Source organism: Xenopus laevis, chromosome 8L (genome assembly GCF_017654675.1).
Source record: "Xenopus laevis strain J_2021 chromosome 8L, Xenopus_laevis_v10.1, whole genome shotgun sequence".
NCBI lineage: Eukaryota > Metazoa > Chordata > Amphibia > Anura > Pipidae > Xenopus > Xenopus laevis.
In genome coordinates, this window is record NC_054385.1 from 55,685,278 (window position 1) to 55,711,442 (window position 26,165).

Below are 26,165 nucleotides of genomic sequence, written 5' to 3' on the forward strand. Positions count from 1 at the left end.
TTTTTCACCTTCCAAACCATTTTTTTAAGTTCAATTGTTTTTAGAAAGTTCACCAGAAATAGCCTTTTTTCAATTACTTTCCATTTCTTATTTTTTACCGTTTTTCCAAAATATAAATTTAAAGTTTAGTGTCCCTGTGTCTGGTGTTCGAGTCAGGCAGCTCAGAAATTCTAAACTGTAACAATTTTGCAACACTTTGTTGATCCATTCTTCAGCAGCATCTGAAACTATTGTATCCATTCTGACAGATGCCTTTAATGAACCCAGGAATTCTGCTTAGCAGGGACAAAGATAAGACATCATCTTATCAACTAAATATATCAATTAAGAACAGTTTACAGGGTTGCAAACCCCCTTACCAGAGCTGCTTTAGAAGTTGAAAAATGAAACTTTGCACTTAAATATTAGAAAACCAGTCACAGAAAACTGTGAAAGTAATTGGAAAAAGTCTTTAATTCTGGTGAACTATCTGAAACCAACTGAACTGAAAAAACTGTTGGAAGGTGAACAACATGTTTAAAGGGATACTATCATGGAATTTTTTTTTTTTTCCAAAATGAAAGTTCTGCACTGAAATCCATTTCTCAAAAGAGCAAACAGATTTTTTAATATTCAACAGCAGTAAAGAGTGAGGGGCAGCTGGGAAATTGACAAAATGTCTAGCCCCATGTCAGATTTCAAAATTGAATATAAAAAAATCTGTTTGCTCTTTTGAGAAATGGATTTCAGTGCAGAATTCTGCTGGAGTAGCACTATTAACTGATGTGTTTTGAAAAAAACATGTTTTCTGATGGCAGGATCCTTTTAAGAAGAACCTATATAAACTGCTTGCTACTTTATATGCTTCCTTTTTTTTCAGTAAGAGACCGAGTAAGGACAAAGATGGAAAGAGATATCCTTGTGGAAGTAAACCATCCGTTCATTGTTAAGTTGCACTATGGTAAGTTTTAATCTTAGACCCTTATCCTCAAAAAGTAATGTTGTAGATATCAGCAAAACAGTTTTCACATTAAATCTGTTCATTTAGACCTTCGTATAGAAGTGTGATATTAGATGTAGTAGGGATATACCCAAGCCATTATTTTTGTATTCAAATGTATACTGAATTCCCCACAAAAGATTAGGCAAAATATCAAACTATATCCAAACCCTAATTTGCACTTGAAATTTGAGCCAGCCTAGCTTTGGAACTGTTCAAGAGCCTCTAATTGCTTTTGTTGTGCAAAAGCATTCCTTTTTTGTAAACTTGTCATGGAGGTACCTGAATGTGATAAATATCTGTAATATAATAACAGTTGCTAAATAGTCGTTTATTAGAATAAGTTGATTCAGATGTAAACATTGGTAAAAATGTAAAATGCATGCAAGCAATATTTACTAGACCCAGATAAAGACACTTTTTTTTCTGTATATTTGATCAGTGCATATGCTAGACATAGTTCCAAGCAGTGCCTTTGCTCCGTCTTGTCATGTTCAATATCTGGTTCAAGACAGTCCTTCTGAACCAAGTTGTATCCTGCTTGGGTTACTGAGAATCCCGAGAATGTGATTTCTACATGGATAGATAACAGCTTTGCAGACCATGATATTTTTGGTACAATGGGTGATGCAGCATGTCCCTGAATTTCATTTTACCACTTACTATGTGGTGGATAGGGTAAATTGTACCCCTAGCAACTAGATAACTGCTGGAATCCCAAACTGGACAGATTGATTGGAGGAATGGTTAATTCTGACACTTTATAATGTATTTGTAAGAATATGTAGCATGGATCTCATTTATAGAGCACACAATAGAAATTATTAAATTAGTGAATGCAGAATGTCCCATATGAATAAAGATTGACCAATTTATGATTGCTTGCACTTATCACAATGTATACATATATTAGCCAACCATTTAATAAAATCTGTGGTCCTAAGCAGCTCTGCCTAAAGAATATGATCATACCTTCAGAGTACAATAAGGTATGTTCCATCTTAAGGTGTGAAGGGGTTTTCACAGAGCAATGACTAGAAAGATCCAAGGTGCTGTAAAAAGTCTTTCCAAGAAACAGCTTTTCTAGCTGATATATGTACCGTATAAGCAGAGGAAAGTAACAAGGTGCCCATACATACTACAGTTGCTGTTTTGGAGTCAGGAATATCCCCCCTTCCCTTGAGGCAAACTAGAGACTGCATTAGAAGCTTTCTTCTGGTTGCTCTAGAACAGTGATCCCCAACCAGTAGCTCGTGAGCAACATGTTGCTCTCCGACCCCTTGGATGTTGCTCCCAGTGGCCTCAAAGCAGGAGCTTATTTTTGAATTCCAGGCTTGGAGGCAAGTTTTAGTTGTATAAAAACCAGGTGAATTGCCAAACAGAACCTCAATGTAGGTTGACAATCCACAAAGGGGCTACCAAATGGCCAATCACAGCCCTTATTTGGCACCCGAGGAACATTTTTCATGCTATTGTTGCTCCACAACTCCTTTTACTTCTGAATGTTGCTCACGGGTTCTAAAGGTTGGGGATCCCTGCTCTAGAAGCTGAATATAAAAACATTTCATCTAAATGTCATCATGGTGACTTTTTTTCTACTATGGCTATTATGTCATGGCTATCTGTAAGCAAGACAGAATCTACAAACTGAGTTTGAAGCACAAGTAAAACTTTATAAAAATAGTATAATTGTAATATTCTCTTAATATTTACAAACAGGGAAACCGGGAATAATGAATGTACCTAATATATGTTATTTAGTAGATATGTTTCTACAAAATAAACTTTTACATAGAAATACTGTATTTGAAACAAAACATTTGAGTGATTTTTTTTCCTCTATTTTTTCTATGTTTAAACCAGCCTTTCAAACCGAAGGGAAGTTATATCTGATTCTGGATTTTCTCAGGGGAGGAGATGTATTCACGCGGTTATCCAAAGAGGTAACTATATGCTTTAGTAATATTTACATTTAGGTACAATGTTCTCCAGGGTCACCTATAGTCATACAGGACTATACTTTCCATCACTCAAGGATTGTAATGGCTTATCTGATACCCTGGGCTGGTGCTTCTGTTAGCCGAGAACTGCACCGGCCAGCTGCACTAGAGAGAGAGCAATCCTCTTCCTTCTCTCTTCGCGAGCACAGTAGAGTTAAAAACCGATATTTAACAAAAAAAAGACTTTTTTTTTCGCTCTACTATGCATGCATCAGCCGCTGGATTCTGATTAGAGGAAGAGGATTGCTCGCTCAGAAGTACCCCTGGCTGTTGCAGTTTTCTTCTTACAGGAGCACCTGCCTGGGGTATTGGGTAAGTCAATACTTAAAAGCTCAACCTCTTCAGAAAAGGTGACACGACGATCCATCATGTGGCGCTCAATTTCTCTTCCCTGGCTATCTCCTATAAGGAAGGCAGGGAGGAGAAATCGAGCGGAGCGCGATGGATTGCCTTTTCTGAAAAGGAGTACAAGCGGAGTTTTGGTAAATTATTTCTTAATAAAGACTTGGCGATTTAAAAGTTTAATTTGTCTGTGGGTTTTTGTTTTTTTTTTGTTCTATATTAATAAATTTGTATTTTTTTAAAAATTGATGTTACTGGTTTAATGACTTACTAACATTTGGCATCCTCTATCGATTGGAGCTTTCATTCTCTTTAAAAATTGTTCTCTTTTCGTTATTTTTGGACTGCTTTACCAAAACTTAAGTTTACATTTTTCATTTTTCTGCTCTTTTGCAGTAGCCAGGTTGTTAAATATCTAAATTGGCTACATTAGTTGCTACGTTTCTTAGCCGCTACGTTTCTTAGGAACATCTGTTGATTTGAAGTAAAGTTATAATCCCTGGGGGTGCCAAATGTTAGGCTCCCCTGCAGTCAGTCTAATCACTAACCTGATAACCTCGGTGCTACTTTTTGCTTAAAACTCTGCTATCCCTGGCGGAATTGGGTAGGAGCACCACAGAGCAATTATCTTCTTCCGCTTTTTCATTCATCAACGGCCCTGGGCCAGCACATGCACACTAGAGTCAAAAGGCTGGAACAGTAACACCAAAAAATGAAAGTGTGTTAAAGTAATGAAAATATCATGTACTGTTGCCCTGCAGTAAAACTGATCTGTTTGCTTCAGAAACACTACTATAGTTCATATAAACAAGCTGCAGTGTAGCAATGGCGGAAATTGAAAAACGGCTATATGGCACAGGTTAACTAATGGATACCAGATAACACCATTAGACAGACAGAGTTTATCTGCTACCTGCTGTGTAATCTGAGCCTTTGAATGGCTGCCGCCATTGCTACACAGCAGCTTATTTATATAAACAATAGTAGAGTTTCTTAAGCAAACACAGCAATTTTACCAGTGCAGGGCAACACGGCATTATATTTTCATTACTTTAAAACACTTTTATTTTTTGACGTTACTGTTCCTTTAAGTTCAGCTCCTCACTTTACTGTGCATGTGTATCGAGTGTGAAGAATGAAGAAGCAGAAGATTGCGCCATGGTTCTCCTATAGATGTACCTGAGGCTGGTGCAGTTTTCAGTAAATAGCACCAGCAAAAGCACTGGTCCCCGGTATCCAGTAAGTGATTATAATCGTTAGGGTTATGCTTCTCTTTTAAGAAATCTATTAAATAATATGTCAATTTTTAATAGTAGCAACCCCACCCACCCTTTGTTGACCTGCTCCTGGAAAAAACAAGAAAATGAAATCTTAGAAAAATGGTCACAAATAAAAAGCAGATGGAAAAAGTCATTATTTCTGGTGTACAATTTGAAAATATTGGGGCCGACAAAAGTGTCTGAAAGGTGAACTAACCCTTTCAATTATGAGGATTTTCTGCTGCAAATGAATTGCCTCTAACTGATTAGTGGTTTGCATCATTTCCTAGCTTTGTAGTCCATTCTTTCTAGCTGTGCATCCAGGTTTAGCACATCTAGCTGATAAAGAGAGGGGTCTAATAGTGCTGGGAGATAGTTATTGTCTTGCAAAGATCAATGCCCTGTTTGCTGTTTATGTCAATTTCTGGCACTGTTTTTTTCAGCCATATGGAAACAGTTGGCTAAAGCTTGTGAGAAGTGCCACAGCAATTTATATAAAAATAAATCCCTAATTTATCTATAAAAACCTTTGAGCCTCCCGTCTGTTTTAGTTTGCAATTGTACAAGCTCAACCAGCATTTTCCTCCCTTACTTGCTGCTGAAATCCTGTTGCTTTGATTGAAATCTTTGGTTGGGTTAAGAAACTGTTCTTGAAAATGGCAATTTACGTAATCATCTGCGAGTTCAGATTATTTGAAAATGCTAATTACTGTGTTGCTAAATTGTGACTCATGTTTTTTTGTTCTATGATTAGACTATAAAATAATCTCTCTGGTGAAATTATGAGCACTTTTCTGAAATTTCCTCTCCCCATACCATAGCTTTATAGGGTAAACCAGACTACAATTTATTTGCCTGGTAATTGGCCATAGTTTGTCCGATGGTATCTACCGGTACTCTTCCTTAATTCACAAACGTTGGCTTAAATATAAATATTTCATAGTTTAGTTTGTTGTGTTTTTCTTTATTTTAGAACTAATAAAGGTTGTTATATTAGAATATTTATGGAATGAATTTGTATTTCTCAGACCAGCTTGCTTTTTATGCAAAGGGATATTTATAATGTATATCTGTTGAATACTCTACTTTTTTTTCTGTCCTGCTTGTTTTTAGATCTTGTGAATGTTTTGTAAGGACATGAAGTAATATATCAGAAGTTAAATCTATACAGTTCTTATTAGGTTATGTTTACAGAGGAAGATGTGAAGTTTTACCTGGCAGAACTGGCTCTCGCTTTGAACCACCTTCACAGCTTGGGAATCGTGTACAGAGATCTGAAACCTGAAAAGTAAAGTAAAACTCATTTGTTTTACCATTTTATCTGCATAATGGCTTTCTACCAGATGACCGTTTTAACGTGTCCTGTGACTTTTGTATGGATAAACATTAATTTGCTTAAAATTGCAGTTTGCAAATATGCTTTATATAGTCCGCTGAAGATGTAGAAAGCTGTGTAAATATATTCCATTTCCACTGTCACTGTTGAGACTTTTGATCAATGCTACCAACATTTTGTTATGTGTATTGGTGAATGTGAATTTTAATTTTCAGCATTTTGCTTGATGAAGCAGGACATATCAAGTTAACAGGTAGGTCCTTTCTATGCTGCAGTATATTCATCAGTTACATATTTTTCATTCAACTTTAGCATAAGCCATTGTCAAACTCCATAATGATCTTCCTAGAATTCTATCTGTATTTATTTTATTTTGCCTTTACCCTCATTACTGCCAGACCATCAGGATACATGATAGAAACTTTTATGAATTTCTTTTCCTGCAAAACTAAAGGTAGATAGGTGTTTCATTACATTTTCTCTATGTACAAACCATATCACAAAACCTGGACAAATCCTTTACCCATCCAGGCTTTTAATTAGGACTTTTGTCAGCAGAGCCTTATTGCTCTAGTTTGTGCAATGTATGGACTTAAATATCAGCAGCAATGTTTATTGTACACATGACCTGTACAATTATGACATACCAGCTGAACTACAAGCAACATACAGCTTATTCTGGAAGCAAGTCATGCTTTTTGACAATATTTTTATGCAGAGTAAAATCAAGAAAGCAAAGTAAATGAACACACTTGTTCTTGCTAACTCTGCAAACACTTCCATCAAGCACAGAACTTTATGCATTATTTAAAGAAAACATACATTCTGTTTATAAGCGTTGGTTCTATCCATTTATGCTTCCTAAACAGTAAAATCAGAAAATAGTTTATTCTGCACACAATATTTGTTCTTATTTATACTTTGGAATGATAGCTACTTTATGGATTACCTCGGCTGTCCTGATAGATATTGATGAAATGTCCCTCAAGAAAAAAAATTCCTAGAAATACAATTGGCAAATAATGGCTTGTTTGTTTTGTTGTTGAAAAAAATAAGCAATACCCAGTAAAACAGCAAAACATTCTTGCATGCTGCTTCCTATTATGCAGAGAAAGCTTCTGCAAAGATCATCACAGTTATTTTGTAATAATGCATCCAGGAAGACCCAAAGCAGTTTCACCATAATTATAGTGCCAGAATTTTTGCTTTGTTTTTCTGTGCTTATAGGATTCTAGTAAGCTGGTGCATAGGAAACTTGTAAATGGACTTTTAATGTGTAAAAGTTTAGGGTGCACTTTTTGCAATGCTTGTATTTTCCAGACTTTGGCCTCAGTAAAGAATCCGTGGATCATGAAAAAAAAGCCTATTCGTTCTGTGGTACAGTAGAATATATGGCCCCAGAAGTTGTAAACCGGCGAGGTCACACGCAAAGTGCTGACTGGTGGTCATTTGGTGTTCTAATGGTATGTTTAAATGACTTAAAATGTCTTATATTTGGTTAAAAGAAAATCAGATTTGGTTACTTAAAAATATATATATTTTTGTTAATCTTAAAGGGTTCGGTTCACTTTTGAGATTACTTTTAGTATGATGTGTACAGAATGATTTTCTGAGATAATTTGCAAGTTTTCATTCTTTATTATTGAAGGTTTTTGAGTTATTTAGCTTTTTATTCAGCAGCTCTCCAGTTTGCAGTTTCAGCAATCCGTTTGTTAGGGTCCAAATTACACTAGCAATCATGCATTGATTTGAATAAGAGACTGGAGTATGAATAGGAGAGAGTCTGAATATAAGGATCCGTAATAAAAAGTAACAATGACAATACATTTGTAGCCTTACAGGGCATTTGTTTTTTAGAAGTGGACAGCAATGCACATTTAAAAGCTGCAAAGAGTTTAGAAGAAAAAGACAAATAACTATAAAACTATATATAAAAAAAAAAAATAATAATGAAAACCAATTGAAAAGTTGCTTAGAATTGGCCGTTTTATAACATAATAAATGTTACCTTAAATGTGAACCACACCTTTAAAGCTAATGCATTGGAGGTAGTTTTGTTGGCATTAGCAGAATGTAATATTTGGCCAGTTTCCTGTACAGTCATATGGAAAGTTTGGGAACCCCTCTAAATTATTTGGAGTTGTTTATCCTTGGCTGAGCTTTCAAAGTAGCAACTTCCTTTTCATATATAACATGCCTTATGGAAACAGTAGTATTTCAGCAGTGACATAAAGTTTATTGGATTAACATGCATCATAACAAAATTAGACAGGTGCATAAATTTGGACACCCCAACAGAGTTATTACATCAATACTTAGTTGAGCCTTTTTGCAAATGCCTCTAGACGCCTCCTATAGCCTCCTATTGCTTTGAGGATCCCATGCTGTCACTCTTCAGAGGAGAGTCAAACAGAAACACACAGAGAGAGAATGCATTTTATTTGAATGATATTCAATGCTTTGTAAGAATAAATAAAAAGTAAATGAGTTAACTACTTTTCTGTTTTTTTTCTAGTTTGAGATGCTCACTGGTACATTGCCTTTCCAAGGCAAAGATCGGAATGAAACAATGAATATGATCCTGAAGTAAGTGCATGTCCATTGCAGTTCTGAATACATAGTGGTGGATGATATGGCCTTGTGGAGCACTTGTGTTGAATTCTGCTTTATTTTAACTTGACAAGCCTCAATTGTCTGTTACAGGGAAGGATACTGCTGCAATAATACTATAAATTCAAAATATTTTTGTTTGTACATTGGGAGGCACATTTATTAAAGGTCGAATTTCTAATTCACGTGAGTTTAAAACTCTTATTAAATTCCAGTATACTCGAAATTCGACTGGGGGGTTATTTTAATATTGAAAAAAAATTTACCGACTCGAAAACTCAAATCGAATTTGACTAAACTCGATTTGAGTTTTTTCTCAGAAAACTTGAATGTCAGGAAGGCTAGTAACATGTCCAAATTGATGCCTGGACCTCTCCCATTGACTTATACATGAACTCCCCAGGTGGCGAATAGTAGAATTTGAGTTCTTAAAGGGCCAGAGTATGATAAATCTCACAATTCGAATTAAAAACTCAAATCAAGTTTGGAGTTTTGAACAAAAAGAAAATTCGAATTCGAATTTTCAATTCGACCCTTAATAAATCTGCCCCTTAAAGTTTACATCTGTTCACCCAGAACAAATAAAATAAGTAATTGTATACTACACATCTTATCTGCCATGTAAATACTTTCATTTTGCCATATTCAGCTTGAATGGCTGCTTCATGACTATTTTTTTTATCTATTCTGTGAAGACACAATGCTTTCTGATTGTACAATGGGTTGCATTGCATGGCCGGAATTTGAGAATGTATGTATATAATGTCATATCTTCTATTTATACATTTCTGTATCATCTCTATATGTTTATAGATCAAAGCTTGGGATGCCACAATTTTTAAGTCCTGAAGCCCAAAGCCTCTTGCGGATGTTGTTTAAAAGAAATCCTTCAAATAGATTAGGTGAGTATCAAGTGTGGAATAACATCTCATTAAAGTACAAGTAAAGTGCAGAGTTCTGTGACATGCCCCTTAATTCTAGTGCTGCCTGTGCCTGCTGCCCTACCCACCCTTTAATGTTTGAGTCATTTGGAAGCGCAAGTTAGGGTGCAGTAGGAATTTTTTAGATGATCACTTGCGCCACCACATTATTTAAATCACCCTTACTGAGTAAGCAAATTTAATGGCTACACAAGGACTTTAGATGCCTGTTACTGTATGTAAACAATGTAAAACCTACAGCTAAATAATTCACCACTGCTTTAATTTTGCTTTCTATTTATTCTACCAGAACTGCTCATCTTTCTTCAGTTGTTTACTTGTGTCTTTCCCAAAAAAATAATCTAGACAAGGTCATGTATTTGCACAAATGATATATTCTCTCAGATGGATTTGGCTTGAATTTATCATTTTTTTAAAGTAAACAAATCTATCAAAATGGCTGTAATGTCTACTCCTGACACTAGGCATAAGGCAGTTGTTTCCATGAAATTCTGGATTCTGCCTCAACATCAAATCTTTGCCTATTGCTTTGTAGTTATGGATGGTACTTTCCATGGAAGATAACAAGCATTAGCTACAGAGACAATGTGTAACCACTATTTAGGTTAGAAGGATGATAACTATAATGTTAAAAGTTTGCCTCCATGTTGCATCCCCTTTTGAAAATGCCTTAGAAGTAATTTATTTGGACCCGGTACAAAAGTACCCTTTAGTCTCACTCGGAGAGCACTTTTGTCAAAATCCTTTTGGCCAAATCCTGCTAAAAGGGAGGTAGAATCTTGGCCAAATCCTGGATTTGGTGCATCCCTACAATTAATAAAAACTGTGCGACTAATAAAAAATAAAGACCATTTGTAAATTGTCTTGTGATTCTGCTATCCTCTCTATATTAGAAGTTCTACAGTACAACAATTTTTAACTTCTACTTCTTTCGTTGAAAACATCTTGCAGTTGTTTTTTAATTAAAATTTTCTGCTGCTAATAATTACCTGTCTCTTCCCTGTGTGTACATTCAGTTTAGTTCTTTTTATTCTAAATCTCACCAACCCTGACACTTCCTGTTACATATGAAGGTATTTTTGGACATTGGGTTTACTTGTGCATATATACACTAAATACATCTGTTATTTACACCAGAAGATATTTGAGTGTATCTGTAGGTATATGTAGATACTGGCTGAGTTCAAAGAGCTACTGATATATGAACATTATATTTTTAAAGGTGCCGGCTTGGATGGTGTGGAAGAAATCAAGCGACATCCATTTTTTGCAACTATTGATTGGAATGTGAGTTTACTAAACTTCTTGTTAAATAATCTTGTAAAATAAGGCTTCTGCAGATTTAATGTAACGTTTTTGCTTATTTTTGTTTTAAATGAACTGCCTGCCAGATTTATATTTCTTAAAGTAAATTGTGCTCCATGTTTTTTAGAAGTTGTATAGACGGGAAATACAGCCCCCATTTAAACCTGCATCTGGAAAGCCAGAGGATACTTTTTGCTTTGATCCAGAGTTTACAGCAAAAACACCTAAAGGTATTGTTTTTCGAAACATTGATAACGTTTGAGAAATAATTGAAGTATCACCTTTCCTTATTGTGGACCGACGTACCATCTTAGTGGCCTTTGGGCCAGATTTAGCCCTCTAGTGTGGGTTTTAGTACAGAATCCACCTCAGGCTCTTTGTATTGCTAGCAATACATCATTTATTACTAATTATACTTTATAAACTTCCCACATAATGGAAATGATAGCTCCTACCTGCACTAAAATGATCTACCCAGCCTGCTAAAAAGTAGCACAGCCAGGATAACATTGATGTATGTTAAATTATTCTATACACAGAATTTCGGTGTTAGAAGCAATCTTTTGTACAGAGCTGATGTTCTATCAAATGTGCAAACTGTAAATTTAGGAAAACTAAATTACACATTGCTAAAATGTGCAAGAAGTTTTGCAATTGTTATACATAATTATGCAGACATTTCAATGAATGTGAAATGCATTATTTCAAACCGAAATATAAGACCAAATTAACACTGGAGTTGGTTAAGAATATGAAGTTAAAATGGCCCAGTCAAAAACCCTGATCTCTAATAGTGCAGTGGGGGTATTTTAGTCATCCATTTATTTGTTGTGATAGTATATTTAACCATATTTAAAAGAGAGAGTTCTAATGATCATGTTTTTTTAGACACTGTATACATTCTCACAGCCAATTGTCCATTATTGTTTTCAGCTCCATAGCTTTAAATCAGAGTTAATATAGTGAAACTAAATATTGCTTCACTTGCCATGTTGCCTCCTGTTTTTCCTCAGTAAGAAAGCTATTTTCACATCTTAATGAAAACTTTACCTCTCTCTGAAAATGTTCCAGATAAGTTAGTATAAATGGTTTGTCTGTATAAAGTATGATGGCTTTTTAATATGTGTTTATTTAATCTAGTTTGATGTAGTATTAATTGCTGGCCAGTGGATGGCATTGTGCACTCGGTTTATTTGTTATATGCCTTCATGTTCATTGAAACCTCACTTCCTATTAGGCACTGGAACCTTCGTTTTAGATTCGTTGATTATTTTGTTTTATTGCTCCACAACACTTTCTTTATATATTAGCACCTCCAAATTAATTTGATTTAGTTGTCCTTGCCCAGTAAATGCTTTAGCTCATATATTAGGAAGTCATGGTGGTTAACTACTAAAATCAGGCCAGGCCATATTGGGCAACTGTCTAAACTTAGCCATAGTATGCAGAATTTTCTAAATCGCAAATTATATCCATAACCGTTGTAAAGTTTCTTCTTTCATAATATCCTCACTGTGTCATTCCTAATGCCTGTTTTTTGTTTACAGTTAAGAGGAGGGCAACATGTTTGTAAACACACACACACACACACACACACACCTGTTCAAAAGAAAATTAACAGTAAAATAAAGTTCAGATTTGCTCTTTAAATATACTGAATTATCTGGATACATTGTTGCTTACTACTATGACTATATTGACATCTAAAATTGAGTATTAATGATTACATTTTGCCTGGTTAATCTGAACCATGTATTTAACTTTTTATCTTCTATAGATTCTCCAGGAGTCCCACCCAGTGCTAATGCCCATCAGCTTTTTAAAGGCTTTAGCTTTGTTGCTACATCTTCTGTTGAAGAACATAAGATTTCTTCTATTGCAAATGTCTTGCCAATTGTACAGGTAAGCAGACAACTATACTGCATACAATGAATGGTAACTTTATTTTTTCAAAGCTGGGCTTGATGGTACAGATCCCAAGAAAATCTTGGTTTGTTGTTCGGAAGGAAGCAGCAGGTAAGGGGGCCACTTGAGGCCATAGCCTGGAGGGCCACAGACACCCCAGTCTGGGGCCCACTGGTTTATACAATAAAGTTAAAACTATGCCCAGATTTGTAAAGAAATAAATATATACATATATATTAAGTGGTATAATTTGTGTGAAACTTGTACTTGTTTACAGCAATTTCATGGAAGCAGAGCTCAATTTACAGATGTTTACGATCTCAAAGAAGATATTGGTGTTGGGTCCTATTCTGTATGCAAACGCTGTGTCCACAGGGCAACAAATATGGAGTTTGCTGTTAAGGTACATCTTTTCATAATGCCAAGACTCTTAATTTGCATAATTGTACCTTTACTAACCTATGGCCAGGGCTCTATTGTACAGCCTATTGCTCTGAAGCTTAACCATAAACGCCAATATTTGGTCAGATAACTTTGACCATACTGCATGACTATCTAGGGAGCCCACTTAGACACACAGTCCTGTAAACCTGTTAGATTGATAATTACCTATGTCTTGGTGGAAAATATCCACCAGTTGGCTGAAGGGATTTGAAGAGCATTTGCAGCTCTTTTTCATTTCCTGTAGTTTCAGTCATTCAGATGGAATAGAAGAGTGGACATACACATGTATGGCTCCTCATATGGTATCTGTATGTTTGACCCATGTTTATGGCCAAGTTTAGCTTCTGTCTAGCTAATTGCAGAAATTACTTTTCTGTGGTGGAGGCAAGCTTCGACAGTCTGCCCCACTAATGTAGATAACTCTTACCTATTCATGACCTGCTTGCATAACTCCTGTAAGCAGCTATCAGTATTTTTTTTTTATATTGGCTTTTGAGGGATGTTGGGAGAATTCAAGATATTAGCTAGAGAACTAAAGGCTATCCTGTTTAGCATTTCTGTACTGTTATTCCCACATTAGAAAATAGCTTGATTCAGTGTGTGAATATTACACATCTTCATTTATGTGTGTGAGAAATACAGTACTTGCTAGAAAAAGTGACACATCACAGGTTTGAAAGTGTTTTGTGACCATTCCTTATCCTATTTGAACAATTCATGTTATTGCTTGAAACCGCAAAATAAAAAGAAAACTTTTCCAAACGCCAATTGAAAAATTGTAGGGGGCTTGTTCCATGTAAAGGTTCTTGCCATAGTATGGAGAGCCTTGCTGCTTAAAAAAAAACATTCAAGTGTTCAAAAACAAAGTAGCCTTTAACAACAATTATATATGCATGTCAACTTATTTAACATCAAGTACAAATATTCTTATTGTAGAAAAAGTAGATCAGTTAAGAATATATATATTTTTTTTAATTGTGCTTCTGTAGTGGTTGATGTTATTGTCCTAATACAGGGGGCTACTAAAGTTAGGATTGCTTTGATTAGGCACAGTGGGAGAGCTAGAATGCTTTTTTTCCAATTCTTTTAAATAGGTTTCTGTATATTTTATAATTTAAATATTCCGTTTCATTGTAGATCATAGATAAAAGTAAGCGAGACCCGTCTGAAGAGATTGAAATTCTCATGCGTTATGGACAGCATCCAAACATTATAACATTAAAAGATGTAAGTACCTACAAACATGGTGTAAATGTATTGATTTGGACGGCTGTGAACTTCTCTGACCTTTCTGATTAATTGAACACACAGACTATTGGTGCTATTTTTTGATTTGACCTTTTCTCATTCCCAGGTGTACGACGACAATGGCAGATATGTTTATCTGGTTACTGAGCTGATGAAAGGAGGAGAGTTGCTCGATCGGATACTCAGGCAGAAATATTTTTCAGAACGTGAAGCCAGTGCTGTGCTGTACACCATCACCAAAACTGTAGACTACTTGCACTGTCAAGGAGTAGGTGGTGCACATCATGTGTAATTATACTTTTATTTTGCCAGAATGTGCTGGTCACAATATCTGAAAGTGTATTTTGTCCTGTACTGTGAGGGATATGCATCATTAAAAATATATACAAAATAACCTGAGCCTTTTCTCCTTTGAATGGCTGCCTCCATTGCTACACGGGCCCGGCTTATATATATAAACAATAGTTATGTATCTGAAGTAAACACATCCATTTTACCAGTGCAGGGCAACACTGCATTATATTTTTATTACTTTAAAACACTTACATTTTGTGATGTTACTGTTCCTTCAAGAGACCAGTAACACCAATTTCTAAAAAACGTATTTTCCCCAAAATAGCAGTAAGGCTTCCCCTGAGTTTTTTCACATCTTCAGCTTGAATTTGTGCCCCATAGGAGAAAGGCAACCGCAGCTTGAATTCCAGCTTGAAAAATAGCACATTCTATAACATACTAAAAGTTAAACACTCCTTTAAGCCACACCCTTTTCAATGAGGTTTTCCACAGCAGTGTACCAGCACCCCTCATTGATTACATATTTTATTTAAAATCTTACTTTTTGTATTAAAGGTTAAGGGCATTCTGTATTACTTAAGGAAAGTGTACCTCCCCCCCCTTTTTGTTTTTGGATTTGTATGCTTTAAAGACTGAATACAGTCTTTACAAAAGTATTTTGCTTTTAAACATATTAATTGTAGATATTTTTCTTTATGCATGTTTCTATGTCAGGTTGTTCACCGTGACCTTAAACCCAGCAACATTCTCTACATGGATGACTCTAGCAATGCAGACTCTATACGAATATGTGATTTTGGATTTGCCAAGCAACTGCGGGGAGACAATGGCCTGCTTTTGACACCATGTTACACTGCCAATTTTGTGGCGCCAGAGGTATGTTACAATCATTTGTTTGGAGATAATTACCTTTATGCTATTACCAAGCTGCAAAACATTCTAGTTCAAGTTTCTTGGCACCTTTACATTTTTTCATGAATTTTTTTTATCATGGATTTTTAACTGGAGCTCCTCTTTGCCCTAAACAGAAAGGCAAACATTTAATTTACTGTAACAGAAGCTTCTCCTGATACATCCCTGCCAGCTCTATTGCCTAGTGGGATTTCTGAATAGAATGAAAACTTTTCTTTTTTTTGTTCATTCATTGAAAAAAAAAAAAAATAAGAAAATTGAACACCAGCTGCAATGCTGACATTTGCAACATTTGAAAGGGGCATTACTCCTCCTTGTTTAAAATGAGTGCACTTGTGCTAAAGATATTTTTTTCTGTTTAAATCTGTTTGTTTTTTTTTATCTTAAAAGGGCAAATCGGTAAAAAATGAACCAACTCCATGTATGGTCATTGGATTACCCTTACTCTGGCAGCGCAGGCATGTCATACTGGAACACTTTTTAACTGTTTGTCAGGCTGCTGACTACAGAGGTGGGGGTAACATACATAAGGTTACTCGATTCACTTTAATGTCATTTATTTTTTAAAATATGAAAATATTTCTAATCAAAATATTACTATTCATATGTATATACATTTTTCTAAAAGGTAAACTACATATTTAGCATAATCAGCAACTAGTTCAACAACATGGGAATGAAAGGGCATAATAAAGAAAAATATATAATTCTGTATATAATACACAAAGCTATGAATATCTTGTAAATTATATCCTTATAAACGGTGACTTCTGATGTCATCAGTTATAAACGGTGAGTTCTGATGTCATTTCTGTCACATGACTGAAATTTGTGTATTATAATAAATAAAGTACCCCCAGTTGTAAAATATGAGGATATTAGAAGTTACCTCGGAGTTCCATGACCCGTTTAAAAACACTCGGCCTTCGGCCTTGTGTTTTTATATGGTCATGAAACTCCTCGGTGACTTATAATATCCTTAATATTTTACAAAAGGGGGTACTTAATTCACTATATAATAATATACTGCCTTTTGTCTTTTTCAAGTCAATATTCTAGCTATAATATAATTGCTTTTGAATGAGAATTCCTATATAATTATTAAAAAAAACAAACATTTTTTCCAGGTTCTAATGAGGCAAGGATATGATGCTGCATGTGATATCTGGAGCCTAGGTGTCCTGCTGTATACAATGTTAGCAGGGTGAGCAAATAAAGCCTGATAATATGTATGTATGTCATTTATTTATAAGGTGCTACTAGGATACAGGCCAGCAGCAGGCCAGATTTGGGTGGAAAAACAATGAGCTCTGTTTCAGCCATAACCATTTTGAGGTAATGTTTTTTTATCCAGGAGAAGATAGCTAGGTGGCACGTAGAGATCTGAGTTTGAATGTCTGTGATTAGTGAAGGACAATTTGCATTTGGTTTTCATTTATTTCTTATGGTTCTTTAGTTATTTAGCTTTTGCTTAGCAGCTTCTACATTTTGGTAATTTAGCAGCAACCAGGCAGAGGTTTCAATGAGAGACTGGAATGTTATTAGGAGAGGTCTTGAATAAGTAGATAAGCAATAAAAGTTAATGACCCCCGATTTCAAAGGTGGAAAGAGACAGAAGAGAATGGCAAATAACTCACAAACTATAAAAATACTGAAGACCCATTGCAAAGTTGCTAGGAATTGAACATTATATAACATACTAAAAGTTACCTTAATTGTAATCCACCCATTTGAGGCCAAATGAAAGAAAGAGACTAGTTCATAGTACAGAGCCCTTGTGCACGGGAAAGAGGAGCAGCTAAAAAGCTACGAAATAGAACCAGGATGCAGCTTGATTAGAGACTAGACTAGTGTCCTTTAGACTTGGCAACCTGAAGATCATTTGCAACTTTACATAAGGCAGGTCGAATAGCAGATTGTATAGGGGCCCAGCAGATTATGGGTGCCGAGAAAATTAGTAATACGAGAAAAGACAAGACATTTCAGTAGTTTAGAGAGACAGGGTGGTAGTTAGGCAGGATGGGTCCCCTGTAGTCTTTTTAAGAATGGTATTGACACATGCCTCTTTTAATAAACCGGGGAAAGTACCATAGGATAGCAAGAAAGTTAATATATGTTAAGATCGGGAATAATCACAGGAGCTTGCAGTTTTAGTAATGATGAAGGCAATGTATCAAGTGAGCAAGTTGTTAGTGGACAGGATAATAGAAGCTGAGAAACTTCATATTCAGTAACTAGATCAAAAGAGTTAAAGAAGTCTGCAAAGTCCTGTAGAGTGTGTAGAAATGTGAGTGATGGACTTGCATAGGGAAGAAGACAGGATTTAATTAAATTCACATACTGCACCATAATATTTTCAGTGGATGCCAATCTGTGGTTGTTACCCCCACTTGGGGAGACTGAGGGCATTGATAATGGAGACCAGTAAAATTAGATTATGTATTATTATTTTTACTTTATAAGTCTGAAAATATAGATAAACCACAACATCTCTAATGGCATATTCTCTTCATTAAGTTACTATGTGCACAATTGTGTATTATTTTGTGCTACCTGGTTTTATCACAATAGCAATTACATTTTAGATGTTGCTCACAATAATTGTAATAAAGTCACTATAATGTCGCATGCTGTTCAGAAACACAAATTCCTGTTCATGCTGCCCTTCAGGGAGAAGTAAAATCCCAATCACTCAGCAGTGCCAAAAGTTGGGTACCCCTCCCCCCAGTTGAAAGTATTCACTTACCAGATACCCTGGGCCAGTGCTCCTGTTAACAGAAAACTGCACTGGTCTGGGGTTCTCAATGAGCACCACAGAGCAATCTCTGGGGCTGATGGATGCGCAGTAAAGTAAAAAGGCCAGCTTTTTTTTTTTTTGTTAAAGGACATGTAAAGCCTACATTTTCCTGCCGTGTATATACGCTGGGCATATCTTTCCCACCAAGCCACTTCATTTGGACTGCATATACCCCCTCCATATGCCAGCACCATCACATTTTCCTAAAACAAATAGCAGCTTTAACACAGCGGCCATTTTCCCTCTGACATGTCATCCGTAACATTGACATCTGCAAACAGGACACGTATGCTGAAAAGTTCATGCAATGCAGAATGCAGAGTTACACAGGCACATTATACTTTGATAAAAAGTTCTGTTGGGGTTGAGCACTGTAATGGTTAAGCAGAGCTCAGGAGAAGTGGTTAGGAGAAAACAATAGGATCAGACAGCTACAGTTTCTAAGGGAACCAACAATGCTATATCTTAATTGGCTGTTAGACTGGGGGACGTGTTTAGTAATTTGAGCTGAGAAGAACCGAGCATGCTCATTAGCCAACAGCCAAAGTAAATTCCGGAGGGAGGGGGCAGAGTGGGTTAGAGGAGTAGAAGGAATTCTAAGAGATTAAGGGGATGCTGCAGCCTTACTGTTAAAGGAGAAGGAAAGGTTAAAACTAAGTAAGCCTTATCAGAAAGGTCCATCGAAATATACCAGTAAACCCCCAAAGTGGTGCTGCTCTGAGTCCCCTGTCAAAAGAAACACTGCATTTCTTTCCTTCTATTGTGTACACATGGGCTTCTGTATCAGACTTCCTGCCTTCAGCTTAAACCTCATTGCCCTGGGCGTGAGCATGCTCAGTTTGCTCCTCTTCCCCCTCCCCCTCCCTTCTCTACTGTAATCTGAGCCCAGAGCAGGGAGAGACTCAGGCAGGAAGTGATGTCACCCCACATTAATACTGCAGCTCCTATCCTTAACAAACAGAGAGTTTCTAGAGCTATTTACTCAGGTATGGTAAAACATTCTACAGAATAAATATAGCATTCTAGCTTGCACTTTTGCAGCTAATCTATTGGCAATAAAATGACTCCGTAGCTTTCCTTCTCCTTTAACCTTTTTAACAACCAGAGTGGCAGTTATCTAAAGATTTCAAAGAGCCTGTTCACTGATTATATTTTTGTGGGTGGGTTTTACGTGTCCTTTAAGTTTGACTTTTCAGTCTGGTGAATACTATCACTGGGGGGTGCCTGACTTTTGGTACCTCCTCCCCCAGTGATTGTTTACTTTGCCTCTCCTTTCCAGGTAAAAGAAATGCAGTGTGGCAGTATTTTGAGAACCAACGAATTCTGTAATTACTCTTTAATATATTTACTTTTATATATATATAGATAGATAGATAGATATACTTGTTTCTCACAAGGTTTTAAAATAGTTTGAGGTTTAAACTTGAAATATGAATTCACACGTGAAGTTGAGAACTGGGGTAATTTGTTGAAACTAGCAGTTAACATGTAGTTCTCCTGACATTTACAGCTATACACCTTTTGCCAATGGACCCAATGATACCCCTGAGGAAATCTTATTGCGGATAGGCAGTGGTAACTTCTCACTTAGTGGAGGGAACTGGGACCCTGTTTCAGATGCTGCAAAGGTAATACATTAAAGTACCTATGTTTTAAGAATCCTATTCTTTAATCTTGTTCAATAAAGGGGTTTTTCACATAAGCATCATATAGACCCCACAAATAAGTATATATAGACAAATATATGCAATGCTTTCTCCTTATTAATCTTAAAATCATGCTTTTTGCATGAATGCGTACCAGATATACAAACACAACAATAAGCCACAATCACCTTTAAAGGAATTGTTCAGTATAAAAACAAAAACTGGCTAAATAGATGGGCTGTGCAAAATAAAAAATGTTTCTAATATAGTTAGTTAGTCAAAAATGCAATGCTGGAGTGACTGGATGTCTAATATAATAGCCAGAACACTACTTCCTGCTTTGCAGCTCTCTTGGTTTCCACTGATTGGTTACCAGGCAGTAACCAATCAGAGACTTGAGGGGGGGATGTGGGTCATAACTGTTACTTTTGAATCTGACCTGCATGCTAAGGATCAATTGCAAACTCACTGAACAGTTATGTCCCATGTGTCGGGGTCAAGTCACTGACTAACAGAGTTAGATAGCTGAAAAGCAGGAAGTTGTGTTCTGTTATGTTAGACATCCAGTCACTCCAGCCTTTATACATTACATTTTTGTCTAACTAACTATATTAGAAACATTTTTATTTTGCACAGCCTATCTATTTACACAGGTTTTATTTTCACACTGAACTGTTCCTTTAACAATGTAACTCATATTACCGGACTGCATGCTACAGATTTACAGACTATCTGCACTTGCTTGAAATGTTGGGTACAAATGTTAGGTCTGCTACAAGAACTGGGTTGTCTTGTTGCTTGTTTAATCACAGCACCTATTATCAAGTTATCTGCTGTCGCTAGAAAGTAGAGAGTCAAACCTTTTATTGACTAGCATAGTAGATTATAAAATGCAAGGGTTTGGGACAACTGCCCATTGATGGAAAATAAAGCTCACATTTTATAATCTAGTAGCCAATAAAGGCTATTACTTTTGTATTCTAGCATGTCATCAGCATTGTCCATATCATTTTTCACAGAGACATAGGAAACATGGTAGATGTTGACTTAGGACACAACTTCTGTATGTACTGTTGTTTTTAAAATCCACATTTCTATGGCTTTCCTTTTGTAATTATTGCTTTGGGACACCACCAGGTATTTTCTCATGGCATTTTACTCAGAGCAACTCCCGCCAAATATTTCACTGCCATTCACCTATTTAAATGACTCCCTTATTATTCCACAAATAAATCTTGCAATGGACACATTGATGATGCCTGATTCATTTTAAACTAGTTTGAGTATTACAAAAGACTAATCCAAAATTTGCTGTGCATCTGTGTCAGCAAGTTGATTTGTAAAGGCATTTGTTAGGAATTAGTTGGCAGAGTGTGCTGTGACTACTGCAATTATTTCAAGGCTATAAAACTCTAGACTTTGCCCATTTGCACCATTTAGGCTGCTTAGAGAACCTAGCAAGAGGCTGTACAGACTTCTCAGAGACACCGCCAAGAGACAAGTAATATGTTTATATGTGCCCCTTGATTTTATTGTCACGACTAATCAAAGTGATAGTTATTACAGCTCTTGGAGAAAATAAAACCTGGCCTGAGTAATAGATTGATAACAAATGCTGTAAATCAGAGAGGTTACTTTATTTAGTATTTAAGTAGCCCAGTTAGTAGCAAAACACAAAATGTGAAGAATAAACTGAAGGTTAAGGCATGTGCTCCCCCAGGATTTTAGTAGAGTTTAGAATAGAAACTTAGAAACACAGATTTGATAGTATTTTAAGTTTTAACTGTTTTGTGTTTACATTATAGTTTTCCAATATGCAATACATGGCATACTGTTAAGCCACAATTTACTACTACAAATGAATTCATTAGCAGTATCTCTTTTTACATGAGAAACCAGACTCTTTGTTATAAACTAACTGTACTGACCTTGTCCATGTAATCCTTTCCAGGACTTGTTATCCCATATGCTTCATGTTGATCCTCATCAGCGATATACAGCTGAGAAAGTATTAAAACATTCCTGGATCGCATGTAGAGATCAGCTTCCGCATTACCAACTAAACAGACAAGATGCACCACATCTCGTAAAGGTAAAGCGTCTGCAGCCTGAGAATCCATTAGTATATTTTCTTAAATTAAGATCCAATCACTATGGTTCCATGATTCTCCATTAGGCAGGTGTTAATTTTTCAATGTATGTAATTGGAAGGGTGAATTGTTGGATGCTGCTGAACATACTACGCTTAAGGGTTTAAATGCTGGGTACTTCCTCTCCACTCAGTTGAAACGAAGATGCCGCTTTGATGACGGGAGGAAAGTTTTCAAGAAAAACAGTTGCTTTAGACTAATTTCTAATAGATTGTATTAACGGGGACCCGTCACCCAAACAAAATTATCCAAATCCTATTTTATCATGTTAGTCATTCAAAATGAACTTTAATTACACTGTATAAATTATTTGAATATTGTTTCTATCAGTCTGGGAACTCATAATTATAGCAACCAGGAAGGAGCCATTTTGTGGACACTGTTATTAAGGCAAGCCTTGTATCATCTCAGAATCTTGTTTGTGCACCAGGGGACAGGGACCCAATGTCCATCCCCATGCCCTGGTTACACAATTAAATCGTTAAAGAGAGCTGGGGGAATGTAGGGAGAAAGTAATAGCTTGCCCCGCCTCTATGCCGCATTGAGGCGGGGTAGGCAATACTTGATTGACAGCTGATATTTTTAAATTTTTAAAGTTTACAACAGCTATGAATGCTTTAATAAAAAAAAGAAATTGGATTTCATATTTAATTTAAGAAGGACTTTTATTATAGAGATTTTTATGTCTGGGTGACGGGTCCACTTTAATGATAGTCTGTTTCCATGCCAAACTTTTTTTATTCTGATTGTATTTGCTTGCAAACAGAGGGCTGTTATTGAACTATTTAGAAAGTACAACACAACAGTAGTATCATGCCTCAAGGGTTTATTTGAAATGTGTACAACATATGTCTGCAAGTGTTTACAATAAGCACTGAAACCGCTTGATACAGCTCTGACATACTGTATGGAGATGGTTTTATAACGCAACACACAAGACACACAATATATCAACTGTCTTTAAACTACAAAAATAGTAACAAATGGCACACTCACTTCAATGCTTCTGCTTCAATTCAAATCGTGTTCTTTTTATTTCGGTGAGATCAATAAGCAAACGTTTCGGGGTCAAACCCCTTCATCAAGTGCTTTTGAGGAGCACTTGATGAAGGGGTTTGACCCCGAAACGTTTGCTTATTGATCTCACCGAAATAAAAAGAACACGATTTGAATTGAAGCATTGAAGTGAGTGTGCCATTTGTTACTATTTTTGTGGATATGTGATGAAAGCTCTTTAAGTGCAGCAGAGCTAACATTTGAGCACCTCTTTATCTTGATCTACACATAAGAAGGATAAAAGTTTAGCGGAAGAAAAAATTGACATTTTGTCTTTAAACTAGCCAACCAGGGTCTTCAGTTGAACTGAAGAAGCCACTCAGATGAGTGGTTAATGTTTTCAAGAAAACTCCAGTTGCTATAGGCTTAACTGTACTAGATAATAAATATCATGAATGAAAATCTTCAGACAAATCATTAAAGGAGAATTCAACACCTTCGGCACTAAAATCCCTCCCCACAGTAGATCCTTGTTGGTAAGGATCTACTGCGCATGTGCAGAAAGTCACAAAGTTTCAGAAAAAAGTAATCCGAAACGTAGTGACTTTTCGGCCGCATGCGTAGGAGATCCTTACCGGTAAATCCCTCTACTGCGCATGCGCCACCAAATGCCGGCGAATACAGGAAAAAGAGCGCACAGGCGAACATGGCTGCCGTGAACTCAACAGGAGAGGAACTACACGGAGGGTTCAGTAACAAATTAGGGGAATTTGCCCGGGGGGGGAGGTAGGTCAGGGGGAGGATGGAGGGCAGGAAACACAGGGGAGGGATTTTAGCACCGAAGGGGTTGAATTCTCCTTTAAAATGCTTAGAAAAATAATGCAGGGGTGGTCTTCGTCAAAAGAGTGCATAAATAAACTAGCTTACCAGGGCTTATTGCCCATGCTCGTGATGTCAGTTCTTCTGCCACCCGTTACCCCCTACAACTCCAACTCTGCTGCCTGATTTCATGGGAATATATCCAGCGGCAGCGAAAGGGGTATTTTTTTTAAATTTTTGCAACATTTATTTACCATATAGGCACCCAAGGACCGCTCCTTTAGAGCTGCCATCCTAAGCACAGGCCCTTGAGTGCCTATATGGTAAATATGGTCCTGGGAGGGAGCCATGTTGGATCTCTAAGCTGTGGCAGACTGTTGGATGTAGTAAAATGTAAAATCACAATTGCTTAAGGAATTCAGAAGGAAGTGTTATTTTACTGATTCATGAAACAGCCGTGCTGGTTTCTTGTGGGATTATGGTGTAAAGGCTTTGTAATTATTTATTTCAATATATGTGTGTGTGTGTATGTATATATGCACGCACACGCGCACTTTATTTCATGACTTAATTCATTTCACATTTTCTTCTCCAGGGAGCAATGGCTGCAACGTATTCTGCTCTGAATCAAAAGACATTACAACCCATTCTAGAACCTGTTGCAGCCTCCAACCTAGCACAGCGTCGCAGTTTGAAAAAGAGAACGTCAACGGACTTGTAGCTCATTTTCAAGCTTCATTGCCAAATTGAAGCTTGGGAGATGTATGCCCAGCCTGTGGTTGAAAGGCAGTTAAAATCTGTATTACTTGAATATTCTGTATATGTCTCTTATGGAAGACACATTTTTGTTTTGATTCATTCTGTGCTTTTTCTAAAGCTGGTGTCTGTGATTTTAATTTAAATATCAGGGTACATACAGCAGAACTGCAACATTTCTCTGACCCCGATTAAACTAGAGAGATGTTGCTTTTCTGACTTTTTTTTAATTTTTTTGACAGAGGTTAAACAATAAGCTGGTTTTAATTCGTCCTTCACTACACAGATACCTGTTCTCATACCAGAAAAATACTGGGTGGGTGCAGCAGAACTTGGCCCATGTTTTCCGGAAACCAAATTCCTCATCCCCCACTCTGGATAAGAATTTCGAGCTTTCCCTGCAGAAAAGGAAAAGGTTTTGGCTTCACTATAATGTTGAACTAAGACCTTGTGTTTCATGTAGAAAATGGTTAAAGGCCCTGTTGTTTAGTGTTTCTAATACTAATCTGTACATCTCATGGATTCCGGGGGCCTAATCCCATATATTGATTTTATTTTTCATCTAGTTCCTGCAATAATGGGAGCTGTAAAAGCATGATTATAATATCTCTGCTTTATGGAAACATTTGCTATGGAGTTGCAGTAGTTTAAATGGTCCATGGGTTGAACTGTACATAAATATGTTGTGTTATGTTTGTACTTATTGTACTAATGACTCGATTTGTTTTTGTTTCTTCTAATATATATATTTTTTGTTATGTTGAAGGTACCATTCATTGCTTTATACCAAGTAGGTTAAATTATATTTTTGTAGAACTAAATATTATCGAAAACCAAAATAAAAATCAAGAACCTGGCTTGAAAATGTAAAATGTTAGCTACTTATATCTGTCTGTTACATGAAGAAAAAGGTCAGGACAGTGACGGAAGTGTTGAGACAATTATACAGTATAGCGGCTGACTAAGTTAAAACACCACACAGTGTCTCGACACTAGTTAACAAGCTTTTGTCATTGTCATTCTGTCGCTGTAAGTAGCCATGTCGGTTTATCAATGGTGTTTTTGGGCTTCAGAGGGTCACCTAGGATTGTCGTTTACATCGAAAGCAGCATCTGCTGCTTAAAACTTCAGGCTTTAACTCCGCTAGCTGATTATTTTCTACTGCATGTTTCTCCTGTTGATGTGCCCCATTTTTAAAATATAAGTATTAACCTAAACACTTCAGTGATTAATATTCTCTACATAACTCTGACTAACCACAAAATATGTAAGGAAATCTATGCAAGGGCCTCAAATTCTCCATTAGGAAAAAAAAAGTTAATCTTTAAAGTTTAAATCTAAAGATCTGGATATAAACCCAGTAGTGTTTGGGCCATTGCTGAATTTGCTGATTCTAAAATGTTTCCCTGCCAGCGGGTGTCTTCAT

At 36.4% G+C, this 26,165-nt stretch overlaps 1 protein-coding gene across 2 annotated transcripts in view; it reads left to right on the top strand.

Moving 5' to 3' along the window:
- LOC108698451 (ribosomal protein S6 kinase alpha-6) overlaps positions 1–25,956 on the top strand; it is a 38,887-nt gene extending 12,931 nt beyond the window's left edge. Inside the window, exons 5-22 of one of the 2 annotated variants that reach the window (XM_018229948.2) lie at positions 860–940; positions 2,843–2,922; positions 5,762–5,868; positions 6,132–6,169; positions 7,237–7,379; positions 8,432–8,502; positions 9,340–9,428; positions 10,690–10,754; positions 10,903–11,002; positions 12,550–12,674; positions 12,955–13,080; positions 14,259–14,348; positions 14,476–14,637; positions 15,378–15,539; positions 16,703–16,779; positions 19,883–20,000; positions 21,970–22,110; positions 24,579–25,956. In XM_018229948.2, coding sequence (XP_018085437.1) covers positions 860–940; positions 2,843–2,922; positions 5,762–5,868; positions 6,132–6,169; positions 7,237–7,379; positions 8,432–8,502; positions 9,340–9,428; positions 10,690–10,754; positions 10,903–11,002; positions 12,550–12,674; positions 12,955–13,080; positions 14,259–14,348; positions 14,476–14,637; positions 15,378–15,539; positions 16,703–16,779; positions 19,883–20,000; positions 21,970–22,110; positions 24,579–24,704 — 1,901 coding nt within the window. In that variant the 3' untranslated portion in view covers positions 24,705–25,956. Of the gene's footprint in view, positions 1–859; positions 941–2,842; positions 2,923–5,761; positions 5,869–6,131; positions 6,170–7,236; positions 7,380–8,431; positions 8,503–9,339; positions 9,429–10,689; positions 10,755–10,899; positions 11,003–12,549; positions 12,675–12,954; positions 13,081–14,258; positions 14,349–14,475; positions 14,638–15,377; positions 15,540–16,702; positions 16,780–19,882; positions 20,001–21,969; positions 22,111–24,578 lie in introns of both variants that reach the window. The other variant, XM_018229947.2, reaches the window with a different exon arrangement.
- The last annotated feature ends 209 nt before the right edge of the window (positions 25,957–26,165 follow it).